The 19,142-nt window shown below is 38.1% G+C and overlaps 1 protein-coding gene across 2 annotated transcripts in view; it reads right to left on the minus strand.

The window, feature by feature from the left end:
- PTPRO (protein tyrosine phosphatase receptor type O) overlaps positions 1–19,142 on the minus strand; it is a 240,439-nt gene that overhangs the window by 27,392 nt on the left and 193,905 nt on the right. The window contains exons 14-19 of one of the 2 annotated variants that reach the window (XM_007454618.1): positions 18,660–18,792; positions 16,595–16,715; positions 11,947–12,015; positions 9,302–9,385; positions 3,989–4,024; positions 961–1,042 (exon numbers count right to left, since the gene is read on the minus strand). In XM_007454618.1, coding sequence (XP_007454680.1) covers positions 961–1,042; positions 3,989–4,024; positions 9,302–9,385; positions 11,947–12,015; positions 16,595–16,715; positions 18,660–18,792 — 525 coding nt within the window. The remainder of the gene's footprint in view (positions 1–960; positions 1,043–3,988; positions 4,025–9,301; positions 9,386–11,946; positions 12,016–16,594; positions 16,716–18,659; positions 18,793–19,142) is intronic. The other variant, XM_007454619.1, reaches the window with a different exon arrangement.

Below are 19,142 nucleotides of genomic sequence, written 5' to 3' on the forward strand. Positions count from 1 at the left end.
TCCTGCTGATTCTTGCAGAACAAAGCTGTCCTTGGCTGATGTGAGGAAAGAAGAAATGAATATGGATAATGAGGAGAGAGCAGCTACATTCTACCACCTGGTGTCTCACAGGAAAAGCAGCTAAGGGGCTTTAAAAAAAATGACATAATTTAGAAAAGTCACTTTATCTTTCCCTTCTCCCTGGTCTCCCTGAGCCTTGCTGGAAGCCTGAAGAATGGGAAGCTATCCAGACTATGTTCTGAGCTGTGAAATGTGTGGGAAGAAAACCTGAGGACCAGTTGTATCCCTCTCACTACTGAGATCCTAGACCCTTTTCCATCTACTCTGACACATGTTCTCGGAATCAAAGAAATATCTGTGCTTCAGAAAAAAATGTTGCCAATTTTGTTCTTCTTTTACACAAAGCATGTGTAACTCTCTTTCTCCAATTTCTCCAAGAAAACAAAACCTCACAAAGACACGTGCAGTAGAATGCCAAGAGTCCTACAGCAAAAGAGACACCAGGCTCTTATATGCTCAGGAGACAAAGGGGTCCAATTCATCCACCATCCACCCTTACTGTGTCCTAAGTGGCATGAGAAACATACTAAAAATCCCCTGAAAGAGAAATTGTTCTGGATCTCAATCCTCAGCTTGCTTTCTCCCTGCACTTTCCATTCCCCTGGTTTTCAATGTTACCATTGAAAACTTCTCCTGTTACCATGTTTGTTCACCCCAGCACCCGCAGTACCTGCATCTCTTCTCTTCTTTCTTTCATTCGTGCCACCCAAACCCTGACCTCCTAACTAAGGGTTGACATCCTGGCTCTGAACCAGCACATTAGGTACCCCCAAGCCCAGTTACCATCCGGTCCATTATGAACCACACCACCAGCACTGCCTAGTGAGCAGGGGAATGACGCTGGTACAAAGCTGCCAATTCCCCTGCCCACCGAGGGTAGGAAAAACTTTATTCACTCACCTCAAATTGAAGAGAAAATTTATAGTCAGAGTCTTTGGCCATATCCTTGATGTAGGCATCAAAGTCATCCAGTTGCACCGGGCTTTGTCAAATACAAAGAAAGGTATGTTTTAAAAATCCTGTTGACAGGCGTCATATAGCATATACTTCTCAAACATGAACAATTTTCTTGCAATTTTCTTCTTACTTCTCAGAGGTTAGCACTCCTTTTTTTTTTGGTTAAAGTTACCAGTCACTAATATATTATAATTAAAAAGAGAGCCCTATATATTAAACCTCCTTGAGGATAGGAGAAACCTCTAGATTTTTAATTGGCTTTTACTTTAGCAGTAAAATATTACATATACACACACTCATATACTCACAGGTATATATGTTGTTTCTAGAAAACTCCAGTTTATGGGAAAGAACAAAGGATTAGTCTGAAGACCTGTTCGAATTATAGTTTTACTTTATTTACCTAACTCTTCTGAGATTTAACATGCCCATCTATGAAAAATCATAGTCATACCTACATCACAAGGTTGACACACGGTATGTTACAGATTACAGAAACATGGACGTTTAAACAGCTTTACAAGTGTAAGGAATTGTGCTGCACTGTCTTCCCAGAGCAAAGGCAGGGTCCTGGCAGGAAACATTTCTCCAGGGATCTCTCAGAGCGCTCGCTCTCTCTCTCTCTCAGAGTTGTGTTCAGAGTCTTGCATAGCAAAATGGTTCAGGACAATCAAGTAACACACCTGAGTTTATGTTTCTGCATCAGTAGCAGAAGTGCTCACCTTCTTCCTTGTTTTTTGTTTTTTTCTTTGAATAAGAATTCAGTTTTGTTTTCTCTAGCTGCTTATCTCTTCTAGAGCCTACCTGTGCCAACCTGTTCCCTGAGTTTCTTCAGGATGCCGCACTGTCACCTAACCCAAGCCTTTCCACCTTGACAGGGTCCACAGAGTTGACCTTTCCCTTCGTCTTGCTGCAGATTACTCAGCTTATATCATCTATCTGTGGTCTTATGCCCTATTAGCAAATACAAAGTATATGCTAGATATTTGTTCAAAGTTGTCGATTAGCTAATCTGATAGATTAATTTATGTTAAGATTTTAGTTGATTTTTAAGGGTATTATACCTCCCAGATAATACATTCAAATTTTAATGGTTTTACTTAATAATGATAACATGAATGACTTGTACCCTTAAAACACCCTAAATATTCTTATGAGTCATCTTGCTGGGTTGATGGTTAAGGTAGACATGGACAACATTAGCCCCACACTCCAGATGGAACTCCAGAGAGAGCCCAGGCTGAGACAGTCAAATGAGTTATTCAAGACCTCAGGGCTACTAAGCTGGAGAACCCTGGGTAGAACCAGGGAGATGGACTCCTGGTTAAAAGCCTTTTCATTCAACTTCGCCACCCTTCCAAAAGAAACAGCTAAACGGGGGCGGGGTGGGGTGATCCTTCCCTGCTGTCTTAGCAGTGCATTGACCTTAAAGTTGGACTTAACGATTCTGGTTCTCATCTCATTAAGAGGAAAATGGGGTTAGAAAAAGCAAAAGCAGGATGGAGAGGGGAAGGAGAGTCAGAGGAAGGACCCAGGAAGTAGAAGAATGAACATCAGGAAGAGGGAGAGAATGGTAAGGAGAAGAGAAAGGAAACTGGGAAGGAGCAGAGGTCAATCAGTGGGACAAAGGTTTAGAGGGAGAGGAGGTGAGGAAAGGAGGGGCGAGGGTAAGGGGTAAGGGGCGAGGGGCAAGGAGAGCCAAGGAGCACGGTGGTGGCAGTGGGGGGGGGGGCATTTGGAGTGAAAGAGAAAAGGTAAAGAGAAAGTAAATGGAAAGATGGGAGGAGTCCCTCAAAAATGGCTCGTAGAGGCTTATCCACTGCTTGATACCCAGACCCACTGCCATTTCTCCATCGTGTGTCTGCTTTACAGACAAAGTTTACCATTCTCTACTTGTGTCAATAACACCCCCTTTTGGTCCCAAGACCCTGTCCTCTAACTGCTCTAGTCTATGCCTCTGTACTTCACTTAACAACCCAACTAATAATTTTGGGCAAGAAAGTCTTTCTGTTTCTGTCAAATCATTCCTTCGGGCTGACAGCACCTCTCCTCTGCTTTGGCTGGTCTCGTCTCTCCTGCATCACTTGATATATGCCAATAGAATCTGTACTGATTTGAAATAGATTTAGGAAAAAATTATTCTGTCATCTATATGTGCCAAAATATTATATGTCACTCAAAGCGGAAGAGAAATATTTTGCATCAATTTTTCTCTTGTGTTATGTATTCCATTAGCGCAGATACCATAGATTTGGCTGGGACCCCTAATTGCCTCCTTAATGAATTCACCAATATTCTATCCCAGGCAAGTATCAAGAATGAACTCTATTTATAGGAATGGTCCACTCTTTATACGAAGAGTTTTTAACTAAAGGCCTGGAGGTGATACTCTAATTAGGCTTTTGACATCAACTGACTGTTCATTTTCACCTATCAGAATTATAACTCTTATGACTTAACAGTTCAGTAGATAGGTGAAACCACAGGTTAGCTAAAGTAATTATCCTTTTCTGTTTATTATAAAGATTTCCTGAGACAGCATTTATCCAAGTATTCGTTACAACATCAAACAGAGCAAAAGCCTTTCCTTGCAATAAGCACGAAATTTGAAGATACAAAATGTCAAAGGTTTTTGTACTACTTTGATGTAGCTAAATATTAGATTCCTTATAGATTTAGAATAGTAGACTTCCTTCTGTAAGACTTATAATTCCTAACAACCCATTCTTTTTCAGATTTCACGTGGTGAGAATTTTCCTTATTCCTGACATGGCTTCTGTTGGTACACTTTCTTGGTGGTCACTGCCATCCATATGTATAAACACACCTACGCATAATAGCTTAGCTATTTTAATATGCATTTGCCTCTTTCTTAAGCAACCCTTCTATTTAAAGACAGCAAACTTTTCAGTTTGGAAAGTGAAGATCATTATAAAAAATATTTTTAAATGAAATAGTAAGAAAAACTTACTTAGTCAGTTTCCTCTTTTTTAAACCATTTTTACTCCTGTGAATTGAGAAAAGAGAGGCAAATTTATCTGGACAAAAGAACTGATTAACATAATGATTAAACTTGAATAACTTTAAATAATTACATCAGGCACTGCTATTTTACTTAATTTTTATTAAACATACCTCAGGTTTGTTTAATTACTTCCCCTTAAATGAGAAGATAATGATAAAAATTCCAGATTCATGTTTTAAAACTCTGTTAGATTTCTGGGGCGTACCTACACTTTATGTTTTAGACTTGCCAAAAAACTGAATTCTAGAAATATAATTTCTTGCTCCTGGTGATTAAGTTGCCGAAGTGCTTTGTAAATATATAGAAGTATTTCCTGTCTAAATACTCCAGATTCTACAAAAGGAAAGAATTGGGGAATAAAGGTGAGAACTGGTGGAGGGAGGATGGAGATAATGGTTTTTAAATTAAGGAATAAAATAACCTTTTCGGACATTTTCATTGGGAATGTGAATTTGTGCTATCAGTGTTGTCATGTGTCATGTATTCTATTATGGCATTGCTCTTATTCAGTTTTGAACTAGTTTTTCAGCTATCTGAAGGACTATACCTATTACCTGCTTGTTCTTAATTCATTGCTAGTCTGCAAGCTCAGACACATGTAATACTAATGTATGTTTCAGTTTATTATATTTTTAGAGTTTTTATTAAAAGGGGAATTATTTGCTACCAACACATAAGATAACTGACCTAAGTTAGCTAATGCTAAGATAGTATCTGCTGAAGGGCTTCATTATTGTGTTTAGATTGTCTTATATAAATGATATTGATACATGATTGAGTGTGACAATTTTTATAAGTAATTTTCAAAGGTCTTGAAATATTGACGGAAAGCACCCAGACTTTCAGAACATAAACGATCGATAGTAAATAGCCAGGTGTGATCTGAGTACACTTATGTGCCAAAGTATTTATTTATATTGAAAATTAGGAATGCTTGGGTACCCGCATTTCTGGAAAGCCTTTAGCGGAATGAAGCACAACTTCCTTTGGGCTTTCATAGCACTTGGTTCATGAGTATTTCTTACGTGGTCTGACCATCAGCTGTATACGTGCTCCTTCCTAGACTGTCCTTTGTCCCCCAGAGCTGAGCGCAGTTAATGGAACACTAGCAGGTGGCCAATAAATGTTTATTTAATTGAATAGAAACAAAACATCTTTGTTATGTCACCCTCACAATTTTTTCTAATGATGCAATTAAGGATTTGATATTAGACTTGGGCTCCTGAGGGATCCCACTGGGGAAATGGCACTCGTGGGTGGAGAGGAAGTAATGCAGCAAAGGAAATATCCATAAAGGCAAGTGGTGTCTCTGGTTTTCCTTTTCTAGTTTCAGATAGTTTTTATTTCTTCTCAATTCTGAGTGAAGACAATACATTTTAATAGTTCTTGCCCTATTTTTTCTCCCTCATCCTCTCTTGGTTTTCCATACTTGGGATTTAGAGGTAATAGACATTCTAGTTTTACGTCACCTCTCCCTCATCCCCCCAAAAGACCACTGTCATGGTATACCTCTTGAATAATTCTTTTAATCTGCTCTTGTGATGCTAATTTAGTTAACCTTAGGAATCCTACGTTTACTTCGCATAGTAGGAGCCCATTACTTCAGTGCTTGATGAAAGCATAATGTTAGCATAATAAGGAACAGTTCTGATAATGTCAGGAGGCTGCCAACATATTTTGTGATTCAGAGTGAAATTAAAAAAAGAAAAACACAAAACCTTTCCAAATCCAAACAGACTCTAAGGGAAACTGGGAAGAAACAAATATATGTGGTAGGGTGACACTGAATAAATTCAGTGCTGAAATATTAAGTCGCTACTATTCCACAGCTGTGTGGAAACCTGATTCATGGAAGAGAGGCAGTATTTTTTTCTTTCAGTCTCATTCACTAATTGAATGAACCTTAAATATAATATGAAATTCTACCACATGTTTTGTATGACCTATTATGTGTGTGTCTTCATGATTTGTGTACAACTTGCATTGTTCTGATTAGATTTTGCTGAATTTCTGAAGATTCCAAAGGGTTCTTGTATCTTAAGGCTGTGGTACAAGACAGGACTGAATTATGAGACTCCACAGCAACACTGATAGAATTTTCCTGCATTTTCAATTGCCGTGCTGATCCTAAGACTCAAATCAAGGGAAAATTCACTTTTAAACATGTAAGTTCAGGTTTTGCTAGCAATTTTCACTTTAGCACTTTACGGAAAGAGCTCATGTGTGTGCATGCCACAGTGATCATTTTGGGTGATGTTGAAGACATCATCTTATCATTGTGAAAGATTTTCTGAATAACTGGTAAATAACAGCCATCCAACATAAAGTATATATGCATACAGGATGATGTGCTTATTTTACTTTTCCTCTTTCACTTATACTAGATTAGGTTCAAAACCCTAATGACGTCAAGAAGTTAAGATGCATTCTTTATAAGTTCTTAATGGTTATGTTGGAAAGCTCGCCAGAATGAAATTCATTCCAAAGAGGAATACGAGGCAATGGCAGAGACACAGGTTTCACAATGGTTAAAAACAAACAGAAACTAAAACCAAAAACCGTAAAGTCAAAAACTTTAAATGACCACAAATTCCTAAGCATTACTTACTCTTTCATGAGCTAAAAAAAATCATCCCCACATCTTAAAAAAGGTCTTTAGAGTTATGTCATTCTCTGAATTGAACATACAACAATAAGAGTAAAGCTGAGCAGTTTAAACTAAATATTGCATCATGCTTAAAATGCCAACTGCTGAGGATTTAGAACAGACAGATAAACGTGAATAGGGCATGAGGGTGACCATGATAGCAAAAAAAGAGAGTAACAACACTGAATCCAGATAGAGCTGGTCCAATTGAGATGGTTTTCTTTGAACAGGAAATACAATCTGAGATCAATAAAGTCAGAAATCCTGGCAGAATACAATCTTGGGACTAAGCCAGTGGGGCATGTAGGCTCTACACAGGTTCTGCCACCACCTGGGAAAAGGTTTGAGCAACCTATGAGGGAGAGAGTCTCTGGATTTCCACACAACCGTCAGAGGCATCAGGTGGATTTTAGACAATCAACAGGAACATATCTTTCCAAGAAGTTGATAGTTTAGAGACAAAGCCGGGCAGCGTTAAGAAAAGAGAGTGTGGCTCTGTTTCTTGGGGTGGTTGTTAACAGGTGGGTGAAATATGAAGACAAACACATCTAGAGGAGGATTTTAAAAGACTGTATAGCAAATGAAAACAAGGGAGAATACCCACAATTTATTAGATGTAGAGAAAAGTAGCAAAGAGTAGGGAATTCGGGTGAATTTGTGAGAGTACTGAGTTGGACTTGAAGGATCAGGGACCATGAATTTTACCTCTTTTATTTCTGGCAGAGCACAAGTCTAGGGCTGAAAACAGTTTATGTTCGGTATCTTTTCATTGGTTAATATGTGTGTAGTTTACGAAAAGTGTAGAAAGCCTGGGGCTCTATGTTTTGCCTTCTCTTCTCACCTGGAGAAAACCATTTTCAGCCTCAGGGCCATTCTTCTAAAAACTACTGCAGGGTTTTTTCCGCCCCTAACTTAGGTCTCATGTTATTTGATCAGTACTATAAATAGCAGACCTTGAAGGAGTTGCTAGAATTCCAAAATATGTGTTCATCAGGGGGACCTATTAAGAAAGACATACAAACAAGCATAGGCCTGCCTGATATAAGCTTAAAACAAACTATGGAAAATGAGAAAGAGAATTTAGGGAAAGGAATATAACATTATATGCATCTTTCTTTTGTTTTAATTGAAATCTGTGGAGGGTACGCTAACGGTATTGGCTACAAGTATTCTAATGATAGGCAGAATACTTGAGGATGATCAGTAGATGTTAAGTTCAAAGTAAATGTATATTTTGAAAGTCAAGATGGAATTTATGTGTATCATGTGATGTTAAATACTTAAAATATTGGTTGACCATGGGGAAGTCCTATACTGGAGACTTGTTATTGAGAATAAACTTAGAATAATGGTGAAGGGGTCCTCATCATCCAATACATTCTTCTGAATTTATTGCTTATACATCAGTGCCTACCATATTTCAAAAGTTTTTCACCTAGCTCTCTTTTAAAGAAAATACAGATTGCGGTATTAACAATCTCCACTGTGAGAAAGTTCTTTTGTATTCTTTTCCCACTGCAACTCAAATTCTAACTTTGCCCACTGTATTTATTCTGTCTCGGAGAAGCCAAAGAATGTTTGATCAATTGTCTTTTTGAATAGCTAACTCTCCGGATTGCTTTAAATCTTGAACTTCGCCCCCAACCCTCCATGACCTTTTTTTTCCCCAGTCCATGAACTACTTTTATTGCTTTTATCTGAGTCCTTCTCAAGTTGTCTAGGTTTCTGGATCTGTCTGTACATAATTTAGTACCTAAACACCATGGACTAACATTAAGGACAATGATATTTTTTTCCTCTGGGAACCTGCTACCTTTTTACTTATGGCTCAGAAAAAGAAACAGCCCTTCTAGATACTTTAGTCTCAGAATTGAAAATCATTATTATTATATATTATAAAAACTGTAAAAGATACTCTTTGAGATTTGATTATTAAAATGATTTAAAAGTCAAGAAAATAAGAATTTAAAGGAGGCTGCTTTTTAGAGAGGAAAGAATAGATTTCAGAGACACTTGGGTTTAGAACCTGAATTTTCTATATAGTCATATGATGTTAAGATAGTCTCCTTATTCCTCTATTTCCACATCTGTAAAATGGTGCTGATAATACTCTCTGCAGAGGTGTGTGGACAATTAAATGAGAAGATTATACAAAGAGGCTTGCACACAGTCAGTTGTTTAATATTCTCTGAGTGAGCATTATTATAAAAACACCAAGGCCCCAAATACATAGTATTCTGGGTTTCTCTACCTGATTGCATTTTTTCCTTCTTGGAAATAGGGAGCTAATCAATGGAAATGGTGAGAGAAATGAAAGGCATCATTTATAAAGATGAGAGGCCATGGACTGACTCAATGAAGAAACAAATAACTTAGCAATAAATGGAAGAAAAGCTTGCCAAGAACATCACAAGAAGAACATTCGATTGGGAAAACATTATAGTTAGCATCTTGGTACCATTAGCTGCTTTAATCCATTTCAATACATAATTAATAATTTTACATGCTTCAAATACATAAAATCATTAAAAAGGATTTTCCCTTTGGTTTACTTCTTGAAAGCTAACTTTTAAAGACTTTGTAAACAGTAAAAAAAAAAAAAAATCACTTACCAAGGATTAATATAAAATGCCAAAAGATAATCAGTCCAAAGACATGAGGGTAGCAGGGTTAAGAAAGCAAATATACTCCTACGCCTGTGAGCATTAATAGATAACAGATGTCAAGATGAAAAAGTGGCAAGAGTTAGTAATACAAACTGCGAACAGTAAATTACCTACTGGGATCAATTAAAATGACAAGCGCGTTAATTACAATTAAATATTCCATTCTCTGAAATTTATACGTGAGGACTTAAGTGCTATACTATTTGCCCAAATCAGTTTTATTCACATCTTATTGTAATCAGACATATTTCTTTCAACTTGGTTTGTGTCAATTAGCCTGCTCTTAGGTGATTACGTTTTGCATTCAGTTAAATTCGGCTCTGAAATGCCTCATCAGTTATCTCGAGTCTTATTCTTGGGTATTACCCTTGCGATGCTTAAGCCTATTTTAAGAAATCTAACATTTGATAGCTAACAGCAGCTCGTGTATGGAATACAAATGGTTAGTTTGTGTATACTGATTTTGGTAAACAAGCTTTCAGGACACATTCTTATAAAACTGCACTGTTAGGTGTGACTTTCTATATTATTTTAAGTATAAATTTATATATCACTTCCAAAAAATAATCCTTAAAACAGAGGTATGGTATGACACCCACGTATCATTCATTTAAAATAAGTAGCTCATCAGCTGTCTAGTTTCTAATCTTTTTTTTTTTTTTTGCGGTACGCGGGTCTCTCACTATTGTGGCCTCTCCCGTTGCGGAGCACTGGCTCGGGACGTGCAGGCTCAGCGGCCATGGCTCACGGGCCCCGCCGCTCCGCAGCATGTGGGATCTTCCCGGACCGGGGCACGAACCCGTGTCCCCTGCATCGGCAGGCGGACTCTCAACCACTGCGCCACCAGGGAAGCCCCTAGTTTCTAATCTTATACTCAGCTGAGTGGGAGCAAAATTATTTAGCTTCACATTAACACTAATGCAGACTGTTAATTTAAAATGCCTGGTTTGAATCAAATTTCAGATATTTAGACCACTTGTAAAATAGAACATTTATTAATGCAGACTTTAAAATAGCCTATGGTTGTATCTATAGTTATTCGGAGAATTAGGGGAAAAATGATGTCACCTTGTCACTTTAGTTATTACAAATATCCGCTGAGATATGTGTTCTCAGTTAACGAGAAACTGCCAGTGTTGGCAAAACTGTCTTTGCCCAGAGCTGCAAGAGAATTTTCTTAATTTTATAGAAAAGTCCTGAAATGAATTCTCTTTTGTCTCAGTTCTCCCATAACTCTTCTCTCATAAATTCCGTAAATTGTGACCTGTTGTGTAATTAGTCAATACGTAGCTCTCCTGAGTCACAAGTATAATGGGATCAATTCCTAGATGGGCCCCTCATCACTACTCTGTGACTGGGCCTTTTTTAAGGGTAGGCCAGGCAACAAACAAACATCAGTGAGTCAGCCTCTTAATCTTGGAAAAGGTGTTAATTACATTTGAACAAACCTAGAAATGTTTTCTAACTTTTTACCAGCAAGAGTTTATGGGTTTCTCTTGACAGTTGAATTAATCAGATTTGAATAGCAAAATTCCATTCTGGTTGAAGTTTTAGACTAGTACAACGTATTGTCTGGTTAAAGAGAATCCTATTTCACCTAGATTTTTCACCTAGAGTGGATCTCAACTAGTGTCCCACTTAGGGAAGTAGAATTTACAGTTTAAATAAGGCCATTCCTCCCTCATTAATTCCGCGGCTAAAATTTCCTGTCTCTACATATTTATTTCTGTCAGAGTAACCATTTTGGGAGAGTTAGGAAAGCAGAAAAAAAAATCACTTACTGAGGATTAACATGAAATGTATATATTTAAATGTGCTTTGCATGGTTGCTTGTGAAAGAAACAAACTAGATCACTTAAGCAGTGCTGGCTTCATGTTAAGTGGTTAGTTAATCAGCAATTGTGTTGGGTATTAATTGCTCTGTATATTAATTAATATATTAATATATATGCTAATTCCCGCGGATCGCTGTTAGGTATAACGTCAACAAATTCAATCTCTTGACAATGCTTTCTTAATTCTCAGAATACATCCTCCCTCCTTAATACTCAAGCATAAAGAAACATGAGGCTATGTTTCTCAGGGAAATTTCTTAGCTTTGATATTTATCTGCCTGTAAGTGTAAGAGCTGAGAGCCCTGGGCTGTATACTTCTGCTTGATTTTTGAACAGAATGGGCAGCTCATATCCCCAGGCACTGAAATGTGAGTTTTAAATAGAGACGCTGCTCTGCCTCCCACCGCTTCCCTGGAGTCTCCCCTCCTGCCTTCAACCACACTTGTTCCACGAGGCTCCTGTATTATTAACCCTTCTTCAGCCCAGTTGTGGGCAACTTGTACAACTGCATCAGTCCTTTGTGTAATATAGTGAATACGCAGCAGACTACCTCATTTCCCCTCCTTCTTACCTGAATTAAACTTATATATACTAATATGCTCCGTGAAATAGATGTCACCTTGAAGTCCACTATCGCCGAAATTATGAAAGGATAATCAGGCAAAACCATCTATCGCCCAAAGATAGTACAATCAAGCTGAGAGCACACATAGCATAGGTAAGCCATCTAGAGACTTGTTCTGAAACAATACTCACCAGTTGTATGGAAGCTTTCCATCCCGCTCTAAGGATGCAAAATTGACAAAAGTTCCTGCTCCACACTCCCTGTTGGAAAGGAACCACAAGATCAAGGTTAGTGCTTAACAGATCACTTTTTACCTTGACATGAGAGTCTTTAATGGCTAATCATCACAGCATTAAATTTTAAAAAAGCTAAGTTGCATGTATTCCTCTTTCCGATACAATGCAATATAGAAAAATAAAACAATTTTTCACAAGGGCGCACACACCCAAATCAAGTTCTTTGAAGCCAGAAGGATTCAGTTCACAATGCTTACCAAAGGGCGCTCATGATCCTAACATAAATCGTTGAACTATGTGGGGTAGAATATTTTTTACAAAGCCTTCAACAGTAAGGTATAGAAACTCTCCTAGATAGACTAAGGGTTTTCCATTTTTAGCAAATATTTTTTGTTTTTATAGCATTTTGATTCCCTCTCTGTAATGATAGTGGATCAAACTGGATTGTTTTCTTCCTTCAAAATTTTCCCCTCATGTTGTGATGCCCATACTGTTCATCACTTGAGAGGGGAAGAGTGATACGTACTGAAATAGATTGGCTTTTGCAGAGTCAGTAGAAAATACTGTTCGTTTTTCTCCCCAGAAGTGGAGGAAAAAGGTCAATGTAATTCTCATGCTTTCTCCACCTTTTGTTTAATATCATGCATAAATAACATAGCTCACTGGGGTGCATACATCTCATTTTTTCCCTCTATATGAAATTGATGGACTTACTCAGAATTGAAGCAGAGATTTTGACACTGGCATAATGTGCTAATTACTTCAGTTATCTGCCTGTTCTAACTTGAGTGTTCTAAGGATAACTTTCTTCCTTGAAAAATACACTAACAGGGACTTCCCTGGTGGCGCAGTGGTTAAGAATCTGCCTGCCAATGCAGGGGACACGGGTTAGATCTCTGGTCCAGGAAGATCCCACATGCCGCAGAGCAACTAAGCCCGTGCACCACAACTACTGAGCCTGAGCTCTAGTGCCTGCGAGCCACGACTACTGAAGCCCGCGCGCCTAGAGCCTGTGCTCCGCAACAAGAGAAGCCACCACAATGAGAAGCCCGCGTACCACAACAAAGAGTAGCCCCTGCTCGCCGCAACTAGAGAAAGCCCGCACGCAGCAACGAAGACCCAAAGCAGCCAAATATAAATAAATAAATTAATTAAAAAAGAAAAATACACTAACATTTCATTATTTTGTGTTGCATGTATTATAAATTAGATATCATCAATTAATTTTCCTATGTCAGTTTCCTGTATATGGCATTTATTTTACTCTACCTCAAGGGTTCGTAATCTGGGGTCTGAGGATAGAATTTAGGGCTCTATGAACATATGCGGAAAAAAAGGCACATCCTTATTTTCACAACTTGTAACTGAAATTTAACAATTATTTCAATTATTAAAGTAGGCAACAAGCCCCAATAACATCATCAGCACTTGTGAGATTTGCTAATAGAAACTGAAGATATTTTTCTACAATAAACCTGCTGCAGATGTTGAAATATTGTTCATCGTCATCACTCTGATGAAATTATGAGATTGCTTAGATACTCTACTAAATATTGTTATCTAATGTGTTAATAAAGAAACATATAACACATTTATTTTCTGAATACTTTGATTACCATATTTTCATATAATTAATTTCTTTTTTAATCCTATGTGTTTTATTTTATGCACTGAGAAAGAAAGCATTATTCTTGGAAGAAATCTACAGGCTTCATTAGACTGCCAGAGAGAATCATGCTCAAAAAATGTTAAGAATCTCTGCTCTAATGACCAGCTGGCTGAAGTAGAATCACTTCTCCTAAATATTTTGCTCTATGCATCACAAGGATGTTCCTGCAATAATGCCATCATAAATACCACTCCCTCCACTATTACTATTATGAGCTAACACTTACTGCATGCTTCCTATGACACTATGCTGTTACTGCAGTATTGCTTCTAACCGTCCACTAATGTGGGGTTGTTATCATTTCTTTTTTTTTTTTTTTTCCGGTACGCGGGCCTCTCACTGCTGTGGCCTCTCCCGTTGCGGAGCACAGGCTCCGGACGCGCAGGCTCAGCAGCCATCGCTCACGGGCCCAGCCGCTCCGCGGCATGTGGGATCCTCCCGGACCAGGGCACGAACCCATGTCCCCTGCATCGGCAGGCAGACTCTCAACCACTGCGCCACCAGGGAAGCCCCTATTTCTTTTTGATAAATGTTCTTTCCCTTGCTTCCAGGCTACCACAATCTTAGTTTTCCCTCCACTCCACTGGATGCCTTGTCAGTTTTCCTTTTTTTGCCATTACCTTTTATTTTCTCTCTGAAAATGTTAATATTAGATTGTGCTGGTGGTCTCTTCTCTAATATACGCTTAATTCCCAGGCTTCATCCAGTCTACAGCTTTGATACCATTTGTATGCTAAGAACTCCCAAATGTATATCTTCAATCCAGACTTCTTTCCTGGACATCAGACTTTTATGTTCATCTGCCTACTCCACACCTGCACTTGCAGTCACCTCCAACTTAACATTTCCAAAACTGGGGTCTTGATGTTCCCCCAACTCTGAAATCCTCACCTATAATCCTGTGTCAGTTGATGGCAACTCCATCCTTTCTGTTAGTAGGACCGAAAACCTTGGCGTCATCCTTGACTCTTAATCATTTCCATTCCAAGCTCAATTTGCTAGCAAATCCTGTTAGTAAACTCCTCTATTTTCAAAATATATCCAGAAGCTGATCATTTCTTCTCACCTCCATTGCCACTACTCTGGATTGAACCAATATCATCTCTTGCCTGGATTAGCTGGCTCCCCCAGTTAATATACTCGCTTTTGCCTTTGCCTCAATACAGACTCTTTTCTACATGAAAGTCAAAATGAAAATGTTAAAATATAAGTCATGTCTTCTGCCCCAAATTTTGCAATGGCTGCCCTCTACTCAGAATGAAAGCCAAAGTCCTGATAATGGCTTATGAAGCCCTATAGGCCCTTACATCATCTCCTGCTATTCTTCCCTTCATTTCCTCTGCTTTAGCTACGTGAACCTCTTCCTTGAACCTGCTAATCGTGCTTCTGCCTCAGGGCCTTTGCTCTGGCTGTTCCCTCTACTGGGCACACTCGTCCTCCAGATAATACATGACTAACTTCCTCACGTCCTTCAAGTCTTTTCCTAAATGTCACCATTTCAGTGAGGCCTACCTGCCTCCCAGGGCTGCTCTCATCCCCTTCATGCCTGAATGCTAATCTCCTTTACTCTATTGTTTTTTTCTTATCATCTGCTAATACACCACAGAATCTTCTTACTTTCACCTTTATTATTTCTTGTCTACCTCCTCAACGAGCACACAAGCTCTACGAAGGCAGAGATTTTTGTCTGTTTTTGATGCAGCCATATCCCAAGCATCCAGGGGAGTCTGACACAGAGCAGGTATCCATTAATATTTGTTAAATTAATGAATGAAGTTTCAGCGAACTGCACATGGTTGTGTAGGTTGTCAATTAGGATTTGACCCCAAGGAGTGTAATTTCAGAGCTTTATATCCTAGCCTCAGCGCTGTACCACTGCCCTCCCTATCCTCCTAAGATTTGTTCAAATACTAGCACTCAAGAAGCTTGATTTTTATATTCAGAACTGATCCCTTTTCTCGACTTTCATGGTATCCCATTTTTATCTCCTTTCCGCTACAGGTCAGTTTATACCTTTAAATATATTTATTCACGTATTTCCAGCTAGGTGCTAACTTCCTAGTGGACAGCTTGGATTTCTGATTTTTCTTTGATTGTGCTATCTAAGGCAGTGATTGACTCATTATCAGATGGATAAGTTTATTTATGAATAACTAAATGATAGAACTCTGATAAAGGACAAGGATGTTAATTGACAATTCAGCAGCCTAGCATCGGGCAAATATAAATTTTATACACATTTCCCAAATCCAGTAACACTCAACTAGGCAATAGTTGTTTTTTGTTTTTTAAGAGAATTGATGGATTGTTTTGACAATATAGAGGATCACAGAAAGTACTTGCAAATGTGCTCTGATAAGAAGTGCATCAGTGGTCAAAGAAAATAGGGAATCAACAAAATCACAAATCAAAAGACTTTCCTAACTGCAAGCAAAATGAAACTGCCTGCAGCCCTGGGTAGGAATAGAACTAACAGGGGGACTTGAAGGGACCTAATCATAAACTCTAAAAATATTTTCTGCTAAAAAAGCTTCAACAGAACTAATGAGGGAAGGGATTTTTTTTCTTTCTTGTGGTCTCCATATATATTAACTCCTTTCATTAATTGTACTGAGTAGGCATAGATCTTTCTTTTACTCCAAAATATATTTGGAAGTATCCAAATATAATGAATGAATCCCAGTGTATGGGCTACTTAAAATGACAAGACTGACAGTAAGAGGTCTGACTTTGTGTACACGAACAATCTTTTGCTTTACTATTTCAATGGTCATGTTCTCTAAAATAATATTGAAACGTCTATTTAGAAAACACAAAATAGAAAATGAAAGCAAACTCACTGCTGTACAATTTAGGTCTGCAAAAGCCACACGTGTATGATAAACAAAAGTATTTTAAAGGCTGTGGGTGAAAGATGAGCAAAACACAACTTACCTAGCCATCTGCAGATGCTTCTTCCTAAGAATGATAAGGGTAATGAGCAGTAATCCAATTAACAGTGTGCTAAGGATGGCCAGCACGGAGATGACTACCACGTTGGGGTTCACCTCTGTAACTAAAGAGAAAAGCCATACGTGTTCATTGTAGCTTCCACGACATGGAAACTAACAGGACCATGCATTGTTTCCCATCTGACCTTAAGACTAACAAACTTATGATGATAACATCAACAGCAACAATGATGTTTCTCCAAGCCAGCAATGGCCTCTTCCCGGTCAACTCTTAATGTAGTAAAGTAGATTGACAAATAGTGTTTGGGTGGCTGGAAGAATTGAGTCCATTTCAAAGGCCCATATTCAGGATGTTCTTATCAAAGGAAACTGTGAAATGTAAAGAATGCCTCTGCCATGGTTTGGGTTCACTTGAAAAAAAAATCTAGAAGTCATTATCATGTATTATCACTGTTTAACATTTTCAAAAGCTTAGAGAGGGGCAGGCTCTTATTTTATGCCCATGACTTTAAAGTCAGAAAGCACAGCTGTAAATTTCCCTCACAACTAATAATGTATATGAAAAAGGCATTAGCAAGCTGCCATCTGCTGCAGCACTTAACACATAGCTAGCAGTAGGCATTCTGATGATCTGTAACCATATGTTTAGAGGTTTTTCCATCTGCACAGCTCAAGAGATTAAACTTATTAATAAGTTGCAGGGTCTTTAAGAACAGGGGTTGCTCTCATATACTAGGTCTTCTGTGATCCATCTTCAATGGCACTTACACATTGCCTATTTCACACAGTATCTGGAAGACCAAGATGTTAAAGGTGGGAATGTATATCAAATATTTTTATAAAGCTCTTAAAAGTGGACCAGAGGAAAAGAGGAGATACCATCCTCTGCATTGGTCACAAAGTCACAGGACTGGCTGGGCTGCGCAATCTCTAAGGCGTTTGATATTTTCCACATTCCACTTGGGCCAGCTTGGCTCCATTTTATGGATAGAAGTACTTGAACAGAAAGAACATTAGACTCATGGTCAGAAGAGACTGTTCAAGTTCGCTTGACTATTACCTGCCATTTGGGGAAAAGCTATTTTACCAGTCTCTTCTGGCCTCATTTTCCTCACTTGCAAGTACGCTTAATAATATCACCTGTTTCACTGGATTGCTGTACAGATGACAAGGAATCATGAACATTAAAGTATTTTTAGAAAATGTAAAAGGTTGTCAAAATGAGAGACCATTAATATACTTTTCAGGGCCATTTTTGCCCTCACTTCTGAAAAAGCAAAAACTAAAAACAGAAAATAAAAAAGTCTATTCTAGTGGTCACTGGATGTAGTGGCAAAACGTATTAATGTTATGTAAATGAAAACGAACCAATAAAGGGATAATATGATGGTAAGAGTGGTTTTATTACAGGCAGCTTCAGAGAGGGTCTCAGATTACAGAATTAGACTCAAGCAGGGAAGTAAAACAAATAATGTAACTCAGAAAAAGAATAAGGAAATAGCATTATTCTGGACTTTTCATTAATATCTAATTTCCCCAATTATACTTTCTGCTTGATTGGAAATTTTTCTGCTTTGACCCAGTAATTTAGGTTCACCATTATTTGATCAGTGACAGCTAAAGGTCAAGGCTAGAATAGATGCACCTGACCTGATTAGGGTACTGTGGGTACCACTGAAGAGGATGATGGGGGATGATGAAATTGATGATAACAACTAGCATTTAGACAGCATGTGCTAGAGCTTTATGTACTTTATTTCTAAGCCTGAAAACAACTCAACAAGGTACATATTATTATTCCAGTTTTACAGATGAAGAAGCAAAGGTTCAGAGACAGTAAATATCTTTCCCTCAATCACATAACTAATAAGTGCAGTTAGGGATTGGAATTAAAGTCTCCCTGAAGTCAAAGCTTGGAATTTTTCAATGAAAGCTGAGTTCTATTTTTTTTAAAAGATGGATTATATATATTTAAAAAGAAAACTTAAGGAAAATCTGGAAAGATATAATTTCCAAAGACACCAGAGTCCACTAATGCCTGTAATTACCCATTGTTGAGACGGCTATGAATGTAGGGACACTGGGGCTGTCATGACTAAAGCTGGTGACACTACAGTTGTAGGCAGTGGCAGGAAGGAGGCTGGAGATGGTCACGACATGAGAAGAAACAGAAATCGGTTCCTGGAGATGCAGAAAACAAGATAAATGTTATGTTATCTTCATCTATTTTGGTTTTTAAATTATCAGTATTTTTCATAGTTGAGCAGGTAACGTGTGTGCACAGAGTAAAAAATTTAAAAAACAAAAAAGGAAGCAGTGAAAAATATTTCCTTCTTTCTGTACTTCCCATCTACCCAATTCTCTTCCATGGAAGCAGCCACTGTTGTCAGGTAAGTTATTTTTCTTCCCATCTGTATTTTATGGATGTATAAACATAAAAGAATATAGTTAAAAATGTAAGTGCTAACATAGTTTATGCATCATTCTGCTTATTTTTTATCTTGTTTATCAGTATATTTTGGCACTCTTTC

Source organism: Lipotes vexillifer, unplaced genomic scaffold (genome assembly GCF_000442215.2).
Source record: "Lipotes vexillifer unplaced genomic scaffold, Lipotes_vexillifer_v1.1 scaffold911, whole genome shotgun sequence".
In the NCBI taxonomy this organism is placed as follows: domain Eukaryota; kingdom Metazoa; phylum Chordata; class Mammalia; order Artiodactyla; family Lipotidae; genus Lipotes; species Lipotes vexillifer.